This window comes from Numenius arquata, chromosome 9, assembly GCF_964106895.1.
Source record: "Numenius arquata chromosome 9, bNumArq3.hap1.1, whole genome shotgun sequence".
In the NCBI taxonomy this organism is placed as follows: domain Eukaryota; kingdom Metazoa; phylum Chordata; class Aves; order Charadriiformes; family Scolopacidae; genus Numenius; species Numenius arquata.
Window position 1 is genome coordinate 7123 of NC_133584.1, and position 20977 is coordinate 28099.

General features: G+C 46.1%; 2 protein-coding genes across 2 annotated transcripts in view; both read right to left on the minus strand.

The window, feature by feature from the left end:
• Positions 1–1008: 1008 nt before the first annotated feature.
• RNPEPL1 (arginyl aminopeptidase like 1) lies at positions 1009–17919 on the minus strand. The gene is made up of 11 exons (XM_074154022.1): positions 17194–17919; positions 11493–11633; positions 10665–10816; positions 10093–10209; positions 8710–8945; positions 6275–6388; positions 5117–5229; positions 4025–4133; positions 2380–2607; positions 1960–2102; positions 1009–1281 (listed from the first exon to the last, which is right to left on the minus strand). Exons 1-11 carry the CDS (start codon positions 17917–17919, stop codon positions 1009–1011), a joined length of 2352 nt encoding a protein of 783 aa, XP_074010123.1.
• Positions 17920–18790: 871 nt separating this feature from the next.
• ABCC5 (ATP binding cassette subfamily C member 5) overlaps positions 18791–20977 on the minus strand; it is a 56252-nt gene continuing 54065 nt past the window's right edge. Inside the window, exon 30 of the mRNA XM_074154018.1 lies at positions 18791–20653. Coding sequence (XP_074010119.1) covers positions 20594–20653 — 60 coding nt within the window. The 3' untranslated portion in view covers positions 18791–20593. The remainder of the gene's footprint in view (positions 20654–20977) is intronic.

A 20977-nucleotide genomic window follows, 5' to 3' on the forward strand; every position in this document is an offset into this window, starting at 1 on the left:
CAGCTGACTTACAGGCCCAACATATGCTAGGGGTGTTTAAAAAAATTAAATTAAAGGTCCTGTTAATTCTTCCAAAAGGACAGAATAGAAGACACACAGTGCATCTAACAAACGCACATGCTACGCATCCTAACACACTAACAAAGGTTGCAGCTAGAGTTGTCAAAACAGTTAAGAAGATTTAGGTGACCAGCTAGTACCAGAATTGATGGCATTTGGGCACCTAAATTTAACTTTTTTGAAAATTCGAGCCTACACATTTCTTTATTGCTTGTCCCATTGAGTGCAAAGGGAAAACTGAGGGTGGGGTTAACTGCAGAAGGATTTCAAATCCATCATAAGGTTTCCCTGTTCTTTTATATATATATTTATATATATATAAAGCATTATTATTATTTAGCTACCTGGGAGCAGGGCGGAACAGGAGCTATTTAAAATTAGTTTCTTAATTATTTAAGCATTAGTCCCCTACCTCCCAAATCACAATACCTCTGTCACAGTAAGGAGCATAACATGAAAACGTGTTTGCTGCCACTGACAATTCCTGAGTCTCTCTTTTGCAGAACTTCAGCCCAAATACCAGGATAATGGCAGCTTGACACATATACACTCCCCAGCAACATACACACAGCAAGTAGGACATGCCTCAGACAAAAAAAAAAAAAAAAACAAAACCCAAACAAACCACCAAACAAACAACTTGGAGAAACCATCCAGAAGAGCCTCAGGAAACGGAACTACCCACTTTCCATGGAGAAGCAACTGCCCTGGAGTCCCTGCCCAGTATAAAATGAATCAAAATATCCATCCCACATATGGAGATCTCTGAAACCTGGCAGTGTCACAAGCTGGATACTTGAAGGCACATTTGCTTTGTGTTTTGGGACAGAAATCCAGTTACAACAACACACTGCAGTTGCAGGGCTGAGGGAAAGGAGACAACACTTGGTATCTTTCCTCTCTTCCTGTCCCCATTTTCAAGCTTCATGGTTGGCAGGAGCTGGTGATCTAAGCAGACACATTAACATCCCTGAGTGAAATGGCACCGTTTGTGGCCTCTGAGACTTTGTCCTCGAGCACCATTGCTGGTGTGTCCGCAGCGACTGCTGTAGTGTCTATGGCGGGAAGTGGATTCAAGCCCTGTGATAAGATCTGCTGGATGGTTTTCCGTAAATTGGGGTGCAGCTGGTTTTGGGTCTGGTAAAAAATTTCTAAGGCAAAAGACTTGAGGGTGCCAGTGCAAAGGTCCTCATAAAGTGGAATTGTGTACATCCGAGACATCTGCAAAAAAAGGAAAACTGGATAGTGTCATTTCAGTAAGTCAAGAGGTACAGCTCTTCTACGGCTACACTCCAACGGCCCTGAATGACTTCAAACTGGAGACAAGCAATGCATTTCTTTAACAGACAGCTGAGTGTATTATAAATAAGTTTAATGCAACGATTTTTATAAGTTATAATTTTAAAAAATTGCTCTCTAAGACTGAGTTACTTCCACAAGTAACAAAATTATTTTTAAAAGGCTAAAGAGAAGAGGCCACATTGAACACACGCATTAACCTTTTGCTCCTGCACACTAAAAACTACTAAAAGGAATTTGATGAGCCCTAGCCTTGCTTGATGTGTAAATATTCAAACAATCCCATGATGTAGTAATGTGAAAACTTCTGGTCTGGAAAAGTCAGGGCTGCTACAAAACAACATAAAAAATGCACTGGGCAGAGCTGGGACAAGGGTATTGAGTTAGGCTAGAAAAGCAGAGATTATCTGTAGGCATTTCAAATTACACCTGCCCATTCCTCCCCACCCGCTAGCAGGTGAGCCATGCTCAGCCCCTTCGCAACACACCTGGTCTACACTTGGCCAGGAAGCAGAAGTTCCAAGGTCTTTCACGTCGCATGTCTCATGCACATGTCTCATGCACTGAGAGGTGCAGTGATTTTAATCCAGCAGTTAGTACCTGGTTTTCCAAGAAGCGACGGACTTTGTAAAGGTCTGGATAATAGTCATTTCGGACTACAATCTGCAACCAGCGGATACGGATTTCTGCATTCATGGAGTCCAGCTGAGAGGAGTAACATTCTGAAAGCTTTTTTATCACCTCTGAAGAGAGCACATACACAGAGAAAGAACTATGACCTATTTTGTCAAGTTTGAGGATCTTAAATCATGAGAATAACAAATCATAAAATCACAGAATCATAGAATGGTCTGGGTTGGAAAGGACTTTTGAAGATCATCTAGTTCAATGCCCCTGCCATGGGGGCAGGGTCATCTTTCACTAGATCAGGTTGCTCGAAGACCCATCCAACCCGGGGTAGCGCTCTGTAGAATTAATTATTCCAGGAATACTTTTCTGTTATCCTGATAGAGTACTCACCATGTGGCAGTGGTGACCCATCTAGCAATCTGTCCAAGAAAAGCACAGTTTGGAACGTTCTCCATTTAGTGAGGTCAACACTGCTGGCAGCAGCAGCAGAGTCCAGAGGCTCTGTGGTCCAGAGTTTGAAGAGCATCTCCACTGGTCTGGTCAGACTGGATCCCTGAGATAAGTCTGGCTCAGCTAACGGAGGTCCTGTAGCATTAAGCCAACGTTCAAACTCCAGTCCTGGAACGAGGAGCACCAAAATGTCGAGCAGGAGTCTCTGCAGGTGGCTTGGCTTGCCACAAGGTTCAGGACTGCTTCTAGCTCAGTTAAGAGAGGTTCTAACAATAGCAAATCAGACCAACCTGCAGACTCCACCCACCTCCCTGGGCAGCCTATTCCAAGGCTCTGCCACTCTCAAAGTAAAGAAGTTCCTCCTCATGTTTAGGTGGAACTTCTTAAATTCAAGTTTGTGCCCATTTCCTCTTGTCCTATCCCTGGGCACCGCTGAAAAAAGACCGGACCCATCCTCTTGACACCCACCCTTTAAGTACTTATAAGCATTGATCAGATTCCCCTCAGTCTTCTCTTCTCTAGACTAAAAAGACCGCAGTCCCTCAGCCTCTCCTCATAAGGGAGATGCTCCAGGCCCCTCATCATCTTTGTAGCCCTCTGTTGTACCCTCTCCAGCAGTTCCCTGTCCTTCTTGAACTGGGGAGCCCAGAACTGGACACAGTGCTCCAGATGCGGCCTCACCAGGGCAGAGTAGAGGGAGAGGATAACCTCTCTCGACCTGCTGGTCACACTCTTCCTGATGCACCCCAGGACGCCATTGGCCTTCTTGGCCACAAGGGCACGTTGTCGGCTCATGGTCATCCTGTTGTCCACCAGGACTCCTAGGTCTTTCTCCTCAGAGATGCTCTCCAGCAGGTCAGCCCCCAACCTGCACTGGTGCAGGGGGTTATTGCTGCCCGGGTGCAGCACCCTACACTTGCCTTTATTGAGGTACATCAGGTTCCTCTCTGCCCAACTCTCCAGCCTGTCCAGGTCTCGCTGTATGGCAGCACAGCCCTCCATCGTGTCCTGTTTTGTATCGTCAGCAAACTTGCTGAGGGTACACTCCGTCCCCTCATCCAGGTCATTGATGACTATATTGAAGAAGACTGGACCCAGTACTGACCCCTGGGGGACTCCACTTGTTACAGACCTCCAACTAGACTCTCTGTCCCTAATTACGACCCTCTGAGCTCTGTCTTTCAGCCAGTTTTCAATCCACCTCACTGTCCATTCTTCTAATCCATACTTCCTAAGCTTACCTATGAGGATGCTGTGGGAGACCGTGTCAAAAGCCTTGCTGAAGTCAAGGTAGACAACATCCACCGCCCTCCCCTCATCTATCCAACCAGACATGCCATCATAGAAGACTATCAGGTTAGTCAGACATGACTTTGCCTTGGTGAATCCGTGTTGACTACTTCTGATAGCTTTCTTTACCTCCATATGCTTTGAGACGACACCCAGAACGAGTAGTTCCATCATCTTTCCAGAAACGGAGATGGTTTTGTTTACCTTAGCATTTTCTTATGCATCCTCCAAGACAAGCACAAAACTTATCATCCAGATTTTCTAGTGTTTACAGTTAACTAAGTAAATTTCCTACCTGCTTTGCTCTCAACACATTGCTCTTTCAGCTCTGGAAAAAAATTCAGGAAGGAATCCAGAAGATCTTGAGCCACAACACTGGTAAATTTGTACTTCTCAATGTAGGCCTGAACCAGTAAAAACGATAAATTATGGTTAGGCAAAAGACAGCTTCCTTTCAATGCAGAACCACTGCATGCAATAAGAAATTAAAAAAAAAATAAAATATGGAAGAGTGAGAGCTAGTATGTGGAAAGTTTAAAAAAAAAAAAAAGAAAAGAAAAATATTCTCGCTCCTCCTCCCAGATGAGGAAAGCACCATAACAAGAAAAAACCTGCGTAGAGCTGCAAATACATTGACAGCTGAGTACAGCGTGTTTTTTTCTGATACAGATCACAGATATATTAACATATCAAGGGCAGGAAGGTTTGCACTTGACACTAGTGGAAAGTCAGAACACAGCTGGTCACTGTATTATTCACTCACAGATTATGGACTAAAGTCATAAATATATAACTAAAGATAAGAGAAAGATGGAATGGATGGGAAGAGATGAAAAAACTTGCATGCAACAAAAAGCAATGAGTTGTGCCACTTTTCAAAAACAAGTCAATAGCTGACATAATTTTATATAGGTTTTGCAAATATGGTCCAAGACACCAGATCGGCCCCAATGTAGGAAACCATGCCCTTTGTGTTTGTTTTTTTGTGTTCTTTTTTTTTGACAGGATGACAAGCTGTTACAGTTTAATAGTGAATGAAGTCACATCACTCCAGTCATAGATAACCTATGCTGGAACAGCTTTCTAATTATTTGGAGCACAGAACAAGAGGTAACAAAAATATACTACTACTCTCTATTAGTAGTATACTTAGTATACTACTATACGGAGATAAAAGAAGAGCACAAGCACGTTCACTTAAGAGAAATCTGAAGAAAAATCTGTCACGTGTAGAAGATATCATTTGGGGTGACAGACAGGCCCACGCCATTCTTCCACCTCAGACACATTTGTATTCAAGTTTATCCTTATCAATTAGCCACAGTGACAAAACCTGAATAAAAAGCAGCTCTAAACTCAAGAGAAATGCATGCTCATTAACACTCACTCTTAAGAAGGAGTCAAAGTGTCTTGGGTCACCACAGAGCTGGGACAGGTAGTAAACAAAACAGTAGCCTTTCTCATAGGTGAAGAGGTTCATTAAATTACTAGGATTTACACCTGAAAGGAGAAGAGAACAATGTCATAAGATACCGAAATGAGGACACTCATTTCCAACCCCTCTACATATACAGACCCCTTAGAGATGACTGAGTCAAGATGCAGTGACTTAAAAACAAAAGAAGCCCGTTGTCAGTACGTTTAATTTACTGCAGTAAATGAAATGGAAGCAGTCCAAACATACAGGCTGGGGGGGGGTGGTGGAAATCAATCATTGTAAGCTAAGTATTAATTCCCTATGGAACAAGTCACTTCAAATTAGAAGTCACTGAAAACACACCTGGAATTTGAAGACAAATACTTTTTTTTTTTTTTCAGTGCCAAATTCAGGAAATCAGCCTACCACAATTTTTTTAAGATGTCAATATAAAGTAATCACTACTTATTCCTTTTTTGAGACTTCCAACACATGCTTTTCCATACGATTCGATTCCAATATCATCTCCACTTGCATTTTAGGTTGTTTTAAATACCATCTAGATTGAAGACTGCTTCACACCTCCAGTGGTGATGACAGAACAAAAGAACTATCAACGAAAGCAATACACAATGCTAGAGTGCAGACGTGCATCAGGGGATAAGCAAACAGCCTCTGCGCAGCTCAGTCAACAGCAGAGCGAGTACATATGTTTATCTGTATGCTTATGCACACATACGCAGCTCTTACATGAACACAGAAAGAGAGGAACACTTAACAGCACAGGATTTTATTTGATGTTTCCAAATATTTTAATTGTAAATGACTTTATTTTACATATTCAGAAGCTCCAAACCACACAGCTTTCAAGGCAGCTTTTCATGCTCCATTTCTGCCCAGTGAATCTGTTCTGTTGTTAAACAGAACAATATTTATAAAGATGAGCTAGCCAACTTTGAAGAAAACATCAAGGCAAGTTTCCTTATTTACTTTGAGACTAGTTTACAAACCAGTATTTCTTTTTTCTTTCTTTTATAAAGGATATGTAAAAATTAGTCTTTTTTGGTTTATATTTCAGCATCAATATACAGAAGTTTTGTGTATAGCAGCTTCAGCCAAAAGCGATACCTGGCTCCAGTTTAACCTGAAGCTTGCTGACTGGGTTGTCTTCTCCAAGGAGTTTCATCTGTCTGTGGAGAGCATCAAGGCGGAATGCAGTCTCCAAACATGTGAAGGCAGCTCCTACCCCAGAAAGAAATACATTAGCTGTGGGAAAAATGACTAGCAAAACATGACCTGTGCAGAACTAGCACAAGTACAAAATAAAAGCTGCCGAAGGTGTAAAAGGCACAACAGCGAGACAGAATCACAGTAATGCAATGGGGGAGAAACCTGAGCGTAAAGAATCCTTGCAATTTGTAATTAAAGTCAGAAGCTAAAACAGAGTATTTATGCATTCTGATTATGCAGCAGGCTGAACTGAAAAACCAAGCAGCATGAGAACTATGCTAAAGTTTACATCCCTGACATCATCTTATCAGTTCTTGCAAGAGAAGCAGAGCAGCATTTGTACAGGTACCTTTCAAGGAGCAATCAAATGCTACAAAAGAAGTTATGTCACGGGTACAATACTAGACACGATTCCATATTCAGCGCCAAAGATATTACTAAAAGAAAGTCACCTCTTATTGAAAACAGAAAAGGATTAGATTTAGGTGGTATACTACAGATCCTGTGGATCTTTTTTAAGCCTTATGTAGCATACTACCCACATTGTATTATATGATGTTCACCTTCCACTCATGAGGACTTCTTCTACAACTGCAGCTGGGTAGTCTACTCTTTCTCTTCTATCTGACTGCAGTGTAGGATGTTCCATGCTTTCAAGCCAAACTAGCTATATTACACTGGCAAGCCAAGAGACCTTTCCTATGCTCTGCCAGATATAAAAAGCTGCAGAAAATGGATTCTCAGAATCAGAAGACACTTAACATCCAGCACTATTAACACTTTAGCTTTCTTTGTCAAGTCTTCAACTTATCTATAAGTTGTTACATAGATACTATCTTAGAGTCTCAATATACGTACAGAGAGGAATCTGATATAAGCGAAATCTGAACTAAGAACCAAGATATATTTGGAAGACAGCAGAACTGGTACTGGCAGAGAAAGGGACAGATGTGTTTCACAGGGGAAAGCAAGCACCAGGAGCCAGTGTTAAGGTCAATTACTTCAATGGACAAGCAGGGAGGAGGATTAAGCAAAATCCAAGAGGTGCGGTGGTCGCAGGACTCCCAATTTCTGTAAACAGTGTAATTACAAAGATGTTTTTTTATTAACAGTGGGAGATACTCCAGAAGTTATGTCAGAAATGGCAAGACTTAGATCAGAGGTTTGTCCTAGAAACAAAAATGGAATGCAAAACCAGCTCATGAATGAATGGCACAGGGAATGGCACTTCTTAGTTTCCTGAACAATTGCTTCTTGAAACAGCTAGTTCTGAATTTCAAGCAAATAAGACTAAAACCAGCAAGGATCTTGTCCTGTGCCAGAAGGACAAAGATGGGATAGAGAACAGGTTGATACCTTCTGGACTATTCACGTTATTGTCATGTATAATGTGCCTTGTAAGAACAGTCCTAACCACTGAGAATTACTCAAAATAAAACAGCTTTCAAAGACATATAATATACATGTAATGTCTCCATATATGCTCAGAGCACTTCTTTCCCTAAACTTCATTATCATCAGCTCATTTGCAAAAACAATATACATGAATAAAAGCAAAGGCATACTCCTAAAAACTCTTGCTGCCAAGGTTTCCAGGATTTTTTCCAAGATTGTTCACAGCAGACGCATGAGAATACACGTGGTATAGGCTTTTAAGAACATAACAGGACATACTAGAGAAATGTATGTTTCCGTTATTGACTTCAATAAAAATCCAGGTAAACTGAAAAGCAACAGCAATGATTTACTATTTATATATTCTATAGGAAGTACCATACAACTGACCTGTGAAATTCACTGATGTAAGCGGTCAAAGGCAGGGCTATACAGTTCTACAGGAAGCCTCAAACAGATAGACAGACAGCTATGTAGATGCGTACTTTTCTTTTTTTTAAACAAAGGCTATTGCCATCATTCTTTCGAACAGCAGGTAGCTACTAACTGATCAGGATTAGAAAGACACTTGTTCAGAGAATAATTACTTCACAATGTGACCATAAGATGTCTTAACATCTTTCTCTGAAACATCTTCTACTTGCCTTGCTCTGACATATGAAAACCTGCCTGGTTCCAAACTGCATATAAACGTCCTTACAAAGCTGTGCTAACACACCTTGTTCATGCCCCCGCTACCGTATCACATATTCATTCCACCCAAAGCCAAGACAACATCAGACTCTAAGTACCCAGATGTTCAATGCAAAGTTTGAGGATGTGTGTGCTCCAGAAATACAAAAAGCAAACTAGCTCCCTACAGACTTTTGAGTTCCCAAGGCAAATATTCTACGCAGCCAACTCCCAGTTATCGGTCAGATACATTTCGGGGGCTGTACCGTAGGTCTCAGTGGTGATCCGGCGCTGTGCGTAGGTGGCGAGTCCCTCGCTCAGCCACATCTCCTCCCAGGTGGCATTGGTGACTGCATTTCCAAACCAGCTGTGGGCAACTTCATGAATGACGTCAATGATCAAAAACTCATCACTCTCCAGAATGGAAGAGATGATGAAGGTCAGGCATGGGTTTTCCATGGCAACAATAGGGAAGGATGGAGGAAGGAAAACAATGTCATATCTAAAATTAGGGAGAGAGAAGAAAGGAGAGAGGAGATAGGTAAATTACAGCTATTTCAAAAGACGTACACAGAAACATTTTTTTTTTTCCCTAGGGAAGGCTCTTCCGAGGGTTTTTTGTGACTTTAGAAACAAACTTTCTACATCAGTGGTGCCTAATTCTTCTGAGCAGGGGATGACAGAGTTTATTCTGTTGGCCAAGGACCTGCTCATGTTTGAACGTAAGACCAGACAGTCTTTTCATGTGCAGCATATCCAGCGCTTCCCAGAAGTATCACGCTCCCTTCACATATGCAAACTGATCACAAGCTGTATACCTGAGAGCCAGAAGCACTAAGTTTACTCTACATACACTACCCATATACATAGTGCAAAGTCCCCAGAGGCTCCCAGGAAAGAGAGAGGCTGGGAAGCTATCAAATGAATTAACTGATTTGGTGTACCTGCAGTGCCAGCAAAATGACTCTAGCCTGTCTGCTTTAGAACGTAACAATATTATTTCTTTTGTTTTCTAAATGTCTCCACCAATGATCAGCACTGGCACACTGGGCCTTGTTCTCAGCAACATTTTTAAGTTAACAACAGCACGTTCTTCCTGCTTATCTTTAGCAAATAAATATTGGAAGCCTTTGCAAACATCTTCTCCCATCCAAAGAACAAAAATATTCCCTCTAATACACAGTGAAGCTTCACTTCAGAAACTACATGTGTTTTAGGGGCTAAGACTCTCAGTGAGTCTGTACTGAGTCAGATTTTCAGCACCCACAGGTATATCACAATAAATATATCATATGTCAAGTACAATATGTAAAAATAAATAAGATAAATAAAACTGCCATACTGGTGTCCAGCCCGATGTTGGGCTTGCATCACAGAACACTGTAGTATAAAAAACCTCAGGAGAGATCCACTGTTTAGAAACCGCCAGTTCTGCCCACCGTACCAGGCAAAACACCACCATGTCTCCATGGTCCTCTCTGCCACTTGCAAAGACAAAACTCCAGAGTTTGTTTCCAACTACTACAGTGCTGCCAGTTGAGAGGCTCATTTGTCCTGCTGTTGCTAGCATGGGGAGAAAGCACAATCATTTCTCAAGACTGCTTTATTTTGTCCCCATGACACATTCCTGGGAGACTTATAAAACTCACCTTCCCCATATATATGGGCCATACAGACTCTCTGCAGCAGTCAACCAGCGCTCAACCATGCCAGAAAGCTTGCTGATGGCGGTTGGCAGTAGGCAAGGCTCTGCCCACACTCTGCTCCTGTCAGAAAACAGAAAACATCAGGTGATACTTCGGCAAACTGAATTATCTCTTAGAAAAAACAGCCTGACTTCTCATTGCACTTCCATGTATGGTAATAGTGCTAAGAGGTCTCAAATGGGACTCGGGCCGTCTTTAGGCTAACATTCAATGGATACACGACAAGAGTGAATCAAAGATCCCTTAAATCACCTTAAGGCAACAGGGCAAGGCAAGACAAGGAGCTGCAATGATTACAGGGAACAATAAACAACATTTATGAAAGAAGGAAACATCTTTGCCAGTGCAGTGCCATGCAGTTCTTTACACCCAACTAAAGCTCAAACTCCCTGACCGCTCACAGGTCATGGTGGCAACCGTTCCCTTATAAATGACTCAGAAGTATTTTCACTACTTATAACCTGAAGCACTGCACAGAGACACAAAAACCAGAATCAACTCACTGCGAATCTTACCGTGGACCTATGTCTGCATGTATAAGATCTCCTGCCACGAGGGCCACTAGGTAGGCAGGAACTGGATATTCCATGTAAAATTGGTATACACCTTCCTCTTCTAAGTAGGTGCTTTGGGTAGCACTCATCAACACCTGTATGCCTGCTGGAGCCTGGAAGACGAACATCATACGCATCAACACACTAGATGATCACAGCTGAATGACCACACCACAGATCCCCCCCCTTTTTTTTTTTTAATCTATACCTAAGAGGATGTACATTAAAAACAATAATTTAGGTAACACAAAATATGAGATTTCCGTGCGGTTTCTATGCCACAATCTACCCAGGCCATGAAAACATACCAACCAAAAATACTATTCATCCTACATTGCATGGGTTCTTACACCAGCTCCCCCAAAAGCGCCCACATAAATTCTCTCATCTACACAAAATGCAAAATTATTTGATGCTGCTTTCACAAAACTTTGGGGTTTTTCTTTCAAGAACTGAAAAAATACCATTGAGTATTATCATCAATAACCACTACTGGAAGTGACCAGCCAAATTCTCTGTTTCATATTATCAATTTCGTGGTTATTCTTTCAGCCTTGAGTACTGGGAAAGCAAGACCGAAGTGCGATAGGCAAGAGTTGCCTTTGTGGCAGTATCCTGATTCTGGCCCAAGAACCAGAACGGGATCTAAAGAAGTCCAGTATTTTTTATAACACGAAACACCACAATGAATATTTCATATCATATGTACATACACAATGTAACTATGCTTTCACAAATTAACAGCAGCTACGTGCTTCATGAGCCGTTTCTAGCTATTCGGTCACTTACCTTGACAGTAGCCGAATAGGTGCATTTCACCGCCGGTGTGTCAAAGCAGGGGAAGAAGGAGCGGTTACAGACAGAGTGGCCCTGCGTGAAGACAAATGGCTTGGCGTTGCCATACGTCAGCTCTGGATCCAGCCACCAGATCTGTGGAAACACGATGTAAAGAAGAGGTGAGGGAAAGGGATAAAAATCACAAGGACGAACTGCCAAAAACTAAAACCATAAAGCAAGTGGACTGGGGGGACAGAAACAGCTCAGCTGCTGGGCTCCTCAGATGAATACCTGGCACGGGTCACATTTCAATTTCTAAGACGACATCTTTCTACTAATGTTTATTTGCCATAGCTACTCAGAGTAATTTCTCATTGTCTGAACACCGAGTGGTGCCACGCAACAGAGCGTCTTCCAGCCACTTGCTATTTCTGTTGTATCAATTTGCTTGGTTAATAACAAGTTCCTGCCAAACATCCAGACAACCTTCTTCTCTGAGGGAGTACTCTGAGTATCTTCATGTTGTTAATTCAACACAAACAGGAGTAGCAGGGGACGGGTAGCGCAAGCTGCCAAAAACAAAACAAAACCAAAACAAACAAAAAACCCACCCAAACCGTCAAACCAAAAAACCCTGAGGCTGAGCAGTGTACACAACATTATCTCTGACCCTGACACTGCCCTGCTGGCTGAAGCATCTAAACGTTTTGACACTATGCAAAAAAAAGTCAGTATATATACGAAACATCTGGTCAATGACACTGGAGGCCTCTTTTTACAAAGCGGATAAGGAGATTCTGGGTGGTCACACACAAAAAAAAACCCCAAAAAACCAAAAAACACCACTGAGCACGTCATTTTTCAGTATCAAACAGCAAATAATTAGAGCAGACTAAGAATAATATGAAAAAGTGCAGTTACTTGCCTTTTTTGTTTTTCTGCTTCAAATGTAACGTTTATGCTTTCACATGCTCCCTGCCTCCAACTTTGAAGTGAAGGAACAATTTTAAATAAGGATTTTCTTGTAATCCTAGAAATCTGGAGCTGAACTTTTACAGAAAATATCAAATATTGTGAAACTTGCAATAATGTTGGAACCACCGGAAGACTTGGGAACATTCAAGCACAAGGAATAAAACTTCTGAGTCTGCTGAATTCTTAGATCAAAGCAACCAATAAATCTGAATTCAGGCAATAGCAGTACAGACACTAGTTCAGTTCTGGTTCTCAAGAGAAAGCAATGAAATACTTACAGAAGACAAGCCTGGGTACTATGTCTGCTCAGGTTTTAACGACATACTACAATCCTGTCTCCTAGTTAACCTCTCTGTGCTCTGGAAGTCAAAGTTTTCTCTCTGTCTTACAAGGTTATTCTTTGTTATCCTCTTCCCTTGCCTTTAGACCCTTCTCCTCAGACACCAATGTGCTCCTCTCCCAAATCACCCACTCCAGCAGCACCCCTGAGGATCAAGTGAGAGGTAAGGAAAGGAAACACACTGTCAGCAGCTTTCAGTCACTCAACCAGCAGTTCACGCTTTCACTGGTAAATGTTTTTTTTTTAAAGGTGGGAGGCACTACAAAATTAAAAACCTTTAGAAGTACAATTAATCTCAGAGCAGCATTCTCATCTTGAAATTTGTTTTAAGATTACCCTCTTCTGTTTCAAGCCTGTTGGGTCAGAAACATGGTTAAAGCACGACTTCTGATGAACCTTGCCTCACAGACACCACGAGGGCTAAGGCCACGCAACTATTCAAACCACGTGCTGCATTTCAGCATATCGCTGGCCAAATCCCCAGGTCACAGCTGAGGTGCACTATACAGCTACAGATTTCTACAGCGTGGATACCTGCATTGCATGGCAAGGAATATCTTCTCTGTGATGTGACATCGTGGAAGTGGAGGCTACTATTCTAGAAAGCATTTGTGGACACACATCTCATTAAAACCCACAGTTTAAAACTAATAGCTTCCCCCCAGAACATACATTCACATAAAAATGCAAGTGCTATGTTTTACTGCAGGGTAGTAGTTTTCTAAAGATCCGGGAAGGAGGCTCAGAAATTAAGTTTTTAAAGATCTGCCCCAATGCCAACATGAAAACGCTCCTCTGACCAGTGGCTTTATGCTCATATCACAAAAGCTCTGACTTACAATCTGTATCGTTGACCCTGCTTGAAGAGACTCACCTGCAAAAGGTTCCATTTCCTTTGCTTTCTGAGAGACAGAAAAGGCTAACAAATAAAACAGAGAGAGAGAAGAAACCACCAGACCTAAATTGCAACACTAGTGTAGGAAGGAAAAAAGGGTGAGAGACGATGTCCTTAGAGCAGAGAGATAAGGGGAAGTTCTCCCTGACGAGCGCAGGAAGAAAACATAAGCAGGAAGCAAAGGAGAACTGCGAAGTTGATTCTTGTTTACAAGAAACTCCATAAATTAAGGACAATTTATTTTCAAGCAGTCCCCCTTTTATTTGACATTTGGTTGAAGTTAAATGAAGCACCAGCCCCACAGGCCAAGAGGGAAAAAACATTTGCAGAGGATGAAGTATTTTTTTCCCTTGTTTCCTAATTCTGCAGCTACACGGCAAACCTCCGTCTCTCTTTCCAGATGCACTTGGAACAATGATGAAAGTTATCCTGAAACAATATAAATAGATCTGTAATATAAATAGACCAGGCTATGCTGCCGGACAGAGGCAGGGCTATAGACTGGGGAAAATGAGTACAAGCAGCGTCCCAGAAAGGAGCGCAAGGAGCAGGGCACAGGGACCGAGCAGTATTTGGGACCGTACCATCTACTCTACATCCAAATCCCTCCTGTGCTCCCCTTCAGAAACATACATGTCGTCATCATAATGCTCACCATTTTTACATAATTTTTCACGTATACAGGAAACCTCTTTCACACGTTAAAGCTCTTCTATGTTGCGCTTCAAGTAAAAAAAAACCTGCTGCTTAGTTCCTATGCTGAACAGGGGCTTTGGGCAGTCCAGGTTTCCCCCTGCCCACATGCTGCAAAGAAGCTCACGCTTTATAAGGCACCAGCCAAGAATATAATTTTTATTGACTTAGATTATAATATTATACCCAAATGCAGCACATGACAAAGCGGATTAACTAAGCCTCTTTCAATTTTAAATTTCTCCGTGTTTCTACCTGCATTATTGATGAAGCTCCCAAGAAAAGCTGCAACGCCAGAGCTTGTTCTAGACAAAGAACAGGCAGCTCCATCTGACGGCAAAGTAAACTGCACGCCTGAGATGCAGAGAATGTGACAGGAGCGAGGCACCCCTGGACAGCAAGTCACTCCAGGAGGACTGAAGAATCGGGACAAAGCTAATGAAACAACAAGGAAGCTTCCAGCACTGCAAAAAGGGCTGTCCTTTTTGCTAAATCCTTTTTGAAGATGAGGAAATGCTATCACTTTTTATACCAGAACACAGAGCAGGGTTTGCATTTAAGATTGTCATGGAAAGAAAATAGCACTGGTGTTAACATGCACGCTGCCAAATCAGAGGTGTGACACAGTGGGCAAGAGACAGATGCAGATTTTTCTCCCTGGGGAAGGGGAAAAAAATAAAAGTCTTATGAAAGAGTATTTGTAGGACCAAGTAAGGAGTGAGGGAAAAGAAGGGGAGGAAGAGCAGGACTACTGTCACTGAGACACCTGGTTGGTGAGAGCCTTCAGCCCACACCACGAGAGATACACAACCTTTATGACAGTCTCACTGCTGAAGTGAATTGATGATGTACCGAGCATATGGCTTCCCAACAGCACAGGGAGCTGGAATGCTCTGCGAAAGGCAGATTTAATCTCTCAGCTGTCTCTCAATGTCCATCAAACAACCAAGGATCTTGGCTCCTTCCTGCACACGAGAAATAATGGGACAGTCGAATAACATATCCAGATGGCTCAAACCAAGTATATCAAGGCAACAGGTTTCCAATTTTAAACAGACTACTATCTTTGCTGATGAGTTTTCTGCCAACATGTCTGTGCTGCACTGTAACGTGAATTTACTGTTTTATAGGTCCCCCAAGTACGCTAAGGGTCCCACAGAAAATAAACCCTGACCTAAAAGATTATATTCAAAGAAAGGCCAAAGAAAATATATCTTTTAGAAGAGAGAGGTCTAACACTGTAAAGTTGCTTCACTTATGCAGAGAAAAGGGACTGCGAGGAAACGTACTAGACACGAGCATAAACCAGTTCATGCTTAAACACACACAGGTTACTCATCCCTATTAAAATGCAACGCTAGGCTGAAAAACAGCAACAACAGATAGCACTACAATAGCACGAAATGACTTGGGATCCAAAAAAAATAGTTCAGCGTGCTGAACATGAAGGGCTAGAACAGGTGCTACTTGAGGACAAATACTTCACCAGCCAAAATCTACAATAGTGAGCGAGGAAACGTGGTACGATTTATGTCAGCGAGCACGCCCGCTTCTACTTTTCAGTATCGCTCCAAAAGGGCAGTGCATGCCCCTGACACTAACCATCAATAATCTTTTGACACTAGTCCTTGTAGCCTCATTTCAGCTGAAGCAGTACACGCCATTAAAGGTACAATAAAGACTTTCAAAGACAGGATGAAGAATAGCTAGCTCACCTCTGATCCAGGGGAAGCAAGACAAACAACAGAGGGAATGGAAAAAACGCCCTACTCCCGGCACCCTGAAACACGTAACATTCACGCTGGATTGTGTGCAGGGCCAGGGAGGCAACACATTAACGTGAGGTGAGACTAAATGAACATCACGTCAATCGGTGCCCTGCACCTTCCAGGAGTTTTCAGACCATTCCTAAAGCTGAGCCTCAGACCGGTATTCCATTAGCTTCCCTATAGACAGAGCAGGACAGTCTGGCCCTTTGGCAGCAGGACTGCCAAAATCCAGGAGAGAGCACAGGCTAGTCTAAAATAAAACAATTTGTTCAAGAGGAGGAATGTATGTTAACGTGTACTTTGGGAGGAATGGCTCAGTCAGACTGACAATGATTACAGAGCACCCAGCAACATCGAAATGGGTGTTTTGCACCATTTCTCATCCTTTTTTCCAGCAGATAACTTGTAGGAATATCTCCTCCCGCTCTTCTGAAAGCTCCTGACCACGGCTCGTTGGAACGTCACCCTAGGTGCGCAAGGCCTGATTTTGTAAGCACCTGGCAAAACCCACAGGGAAACTCCTGTATTTGCAGATTGCGTAACTTGTCCAGGGCAATTTGGTCGAGGCAGGAGTTTTCAAACGTCCACGCTCCTCACCGACAACTGCAACGCCCTTAAAGGACAATAAACTTTAAAATGACTGTCACCATCAGGGCCGAACAGCCTCGGGGGCCACGGCGATGGGGGCAGAAGGGAGGGCGAGGGTAGGCAGGAGCATCACCCCCGAGCGCAGCGTGGGACCGCGCAGGGCTCGGCGGCGGCGGGCAGGGGACAGACGCTGCTGACAAGCGGGCAGGCGGCTGTCAGGCGAGGAGGGGACATAAAAAGAAGGGCTGACAGCGAAGTATCTCCCGCCGCCTCTGCTGCAGGGCCAGGGCGCGTTCCCGACGGTCATTACAGCAGGCAGAAAAACGTGAGGAAGGCGCGGGTGGCACGGAGGGGCGGCCGCCGGCCGCCCCGGGGCTCGGCTCCTGTGCCATCTCCCCGGCCCCGCCGCGCCCCCCCCCCCCCCCCCCCCCCCCCGCGCGGCGCGGTACTCACGGCGGGGCCGTCGGCTGTGGTGTAGCGGACGATGATCTGGAAGGGCTGGTGCGGCTGGAGGGCGGCGGGCAGGGAGACGGTGAGGGACGAGCCGTAGTCGGTGAAGGGGTCCACCCTGAAGCCGAGCGGGCAGGCGGCGCAGGGCGGCTGGGCGAAGAGGGGGAGCGGCGGCGGCGGCTCGGCGGCGGGCGGGGGGCTGGCGGGCGGCTCCCCCGGGGGCGCGGCGGCGGCGGGCAGCGGTCCGGCGGCGATGCAGGGCGCCGAGAGGAAGGTGGCGGTGGAGGGCGGGCTGGCGGCGCAGGGCGGCGCGCAGGGCGGCGGCGGCAGCGGGCAGGGCGGCGGGGGCAGCGGGGCCGGAGCCGGGGCGGCGGCCTCGGCGGGCGAGAAGGCGAAGGAGCAGGGCGCTTCCCCCACCGCGGCGCGGCGGTAGGCGGCCGAGAGGACGTGGAGGGCCGGGTGGACGTCCAGCACCAGGGTGCGGGGCTGCGGCCGCAGGGCGCAGAGCTCCAGCACCAGGCAGCCCGCCAGCGCCCGCGCCTCGGGCCGCAGCTCCAGCCCCAGGTGCAGGTGGCGGAGGCTGAAGAGCTGCGAGCTGGAGGCCGACGCCACGTCCGGCGGCGGCGGCGGCTCGGGAGGAGGCGGCGGGGCCGGCGGCGCCTCCGGCCCGGCCGCGGACCCCTTACGGCAGCAGCACAGGCCGGGCGGCCGCGGAGCCGGAGCCGCCATGGAGCGGAGGAGGCGGAGGCGGCGGCTGCTATGTGAAATCCATGGGCGGGCGGGGAGGGGAGGGAGGCCCCGGCGGCCGGAGCGGCCGGGGCGGGGAGGGGGGGAGTAAAGGGCCGCGCAGGCCCCGCGCGGCACCGGCCGAGAGAGCGCAGGGCCCGGGCCCGGAACAGCCGGAGGCGGGCGCGGCCGCCAGGAGGCGCCACGCGGGGGGTGGGAGGGCGCGCGAGGGCAGCCCCGCCCCGCCGCCGGCTGCGCGCGCAGCGGGGGGCGCCCTCCCGTGCCGCGTGCCAGGCGGTCCGTCGCCGCCCCCCCCCCCCCGACACCGACACCCCGCTCCCGCCTCGGGACGGCTCGTCACTTTCCTCGGCTCCAGCAGAAACACCCCCAAACCCGCTGCGCCCCGCGGGGACCCGCATGCCGCCGGGGCCCGTTTCTGCTTCCTCCCTCCCGCCCCTGGCCGCGCTCCCCTCAGAGCCTCCCGCCGCCGGTGGCCCCGGCACCCCGGGTTTCACCCCCCCGCGCTCCTCGGCTGCCCCAGCCCTCGCCCCAAACCGGCCCCTGCTCGGACAGAAAGCGCTTCGCGCCCCCAGCCCGACCGGTCACACACCGCCCGCTGCCGGTTTCCTACAACGGAACGGACAGAAACCACAAAATGACCATCTTTTATCCGGCAGCTTGTTTCTCCGCAGGGCACCGGCAGGAGACGGTAGGCGGGAAGGCAGGAGGGTGCGGGAGCGACTGACTGGAACTCCTCAACCCGGGAGCAGCGCGGAGGAAAGCCCTGCCCCGTGTGCGACACTGGTGTCGGTTATTGTCGCTGTAGGGCTTTGCCTACCTCAGCCGCTCGGTGAGTCTCCAAGGCACGTCTTTTGGATGACACAGGAACTTTTATTACACAGTTGTGGGTTTAATGAACCCATAGTGGTACATTCTAAAAGCCTCCCAAGCCTAACACCCGCGACAGCAGCATCTGCACCAAGTTGCAAGTGAGCTTCCACTCTGAACGGTCCCTCGAGGCAGAAGCTGCGTCCCCCGCACAATGCAGCTGCTGTTTCCAGCTGAACCCAGGGTAAAACAAGTCACAGTATTATCCTAGACCAACCTGAAGCTGGGACTATAAAGAAAACCTTTGTGTGAGTACTTATATGTAGTAAAGCACACTGCAGTTGCATTAAAAAAATGACAAGGCAGCATTTCACGAAAGCTCTTTGGTTAAGGGGGGCATTACAGCCACCCTGCATCTTCTCAGCATGTTCTTTTGAAGCACCTTCAAGAAGCAATTTTGTCTTTGCCCGATCCCCTTCTAAGGGAAACTTTTTGTCCTGCCACCTTTTCTCTCCACATCCTCCTTCTATAAATCAGATTTTCTGCATTTATCCTTTCCTTCTGATACCTTCTCTCACTCATACCATTTACCTTTTGAAATAACTCTGCTCTCTCAAACTTTCTTCCCACCAATGTTCTAAGACCGCTTGATCTCCCTCTGGCTTTCCTCTAGGGGTAGCACGCAGAACACAGCCCCGGCAATCTCGGGATCTTCACCACAGGTAATGGTGGAGTCTCCTCAGCAAAACTTCAGGGCCTGACATTGGACTTGTAATTACATCAATCTAACTGCACGTTAACTCCACTGGGTGATTTTTAGAAGAATCCTATCTGCATTTTAATTGAAGTCCCAAGCAAGTGCAACGTTTCCACTCATCAGGTAGATGAGATGAGCAGGAACACATTCTCTCTGAGTCTCTAAGCTTATGGCAATGAATTGGGATCGGCTGCACTCTCTGCATTTGGACAGAATAAGCAAGACTGATGCAACTGAAATTCCCGAGGGTAACACAGCAAACCAAATATCCCAGATGAGTCTCTCTCCAGTTGTACAGCTCTTGGTCTTGGGCCACAGCCTTTGCTATACACTGAGGAGGATGCATTATCTCCATGCTATTTTGTGTAGGCTCTCTTTAGGGAAAGCCTCTGTTGCAATCCCACAGTTTATCCTACTTCTCGCAGGATGAAGTCTTCTCTGGGATATTGCACTAAATTCTAAAACAGGATCCAATTTCTGAAAATTTCCATCATCAGCAGCCTCCCATAGAATGCTTCAAAGATAGAGATATTTCAGTCTCATTTGTAAATATTGATGTTTCTTCCATTTCAGTGACAGGGCCCAGGGCCAGGCTGCAGCTTGCTCCTGTGGTTCAGGACGAAAGCCAGTAACAGAATTACTGCTACCTACGTGAGAAGCAATACTTCTGTACCGTCTGTGAGACAAGTGCCAAATGAAGCAGATAAGTGATTACAGCAGAAAGAACATTTCCCTCTGGCAGTCTGTCTCCTTAATTCCAAAGTAACAATGCTGGTGCTAAGGTTTAACGCAACGGTTGAGCTAATCCCTGCTGCCTCCAGGTGACTGTTCGCCACCTTGTTGGGCTATTTCAGCCCACTGAAGCAGCAGGGAAGCGCTCACCTTTCCAGGAGAGCGGGACTGGGAAGCGGCAGTTTGGTGCAACGGATCCCGAGCGCGTTTCCTCACACACCTACACTAGTGTTACAGTTTGCACCTACTGAGAAGAGCAGCCCCGTTCACCTCCCTTCCAGGTGTGCCTTCCTGTCTCCTTGGTACAGCATTCCTGCTTTTGGAGGGTGAACTTTCTGCAAGTTAGCTTTCTGAACCGGGTCACTGCTGGACCAAGCAAGAGCCACTGCTGGCATCGGGACAGTGGAAGGAACTCCCAGCCTGGAAGAAGAAGGAGGACAAGATCAGGACGGCTCCCTTTTTGCCCAAACTGCCATTAGCTCAGCCTTAGCTGCCAAATAAAGCCACGCTCTGACCCCGGAGGCACTTGAGAACTAGGTACGTTAGCCCTTTTTCTTCAAAGGAAATACTGAAGTTTGGGGGGCAAACTCAGTTCTGCAGGGCCCAAGACAATCCTGTCCTTGACAGAGTTGCACGTGACAATTGACTGAACTGTGTTAAACAGAGTCTTACGCAGATGCATTTCATGTTCTCTCCCCTTAAGGTATTCAGTCTTCACCCTCACATTCTACCCAGCTCTACTTC

What these genes read in the sequence shown, in the direction of transcription:
- RNPEPL1 (XM_074154022.1), bottom strand. Translation starts at nt 17,919, where the DNA reads ATGGCGGCTCCGGCTCCGCGGCCGCCCGGCCTGTGCTGCTGCCGTAAG. An exon ending in GGCCCATATATATGGGGAAG is followed by an intron (nt 8,946 to 10,092) that starts GTGAGTTTTATA and finishes CCCTAATTTTAG; the next exon opens with ATATGACATTGTTTTCCTTC. An exon ending in GTCGCTTCTTGGAAAACCAG is followed by an intron (nt 1,282 to 1,959) that starts GTACTAACTGCT and finishes CTTTTTTTGCAG; the next exon opens with ATGTCTCGGATGTACACAAT.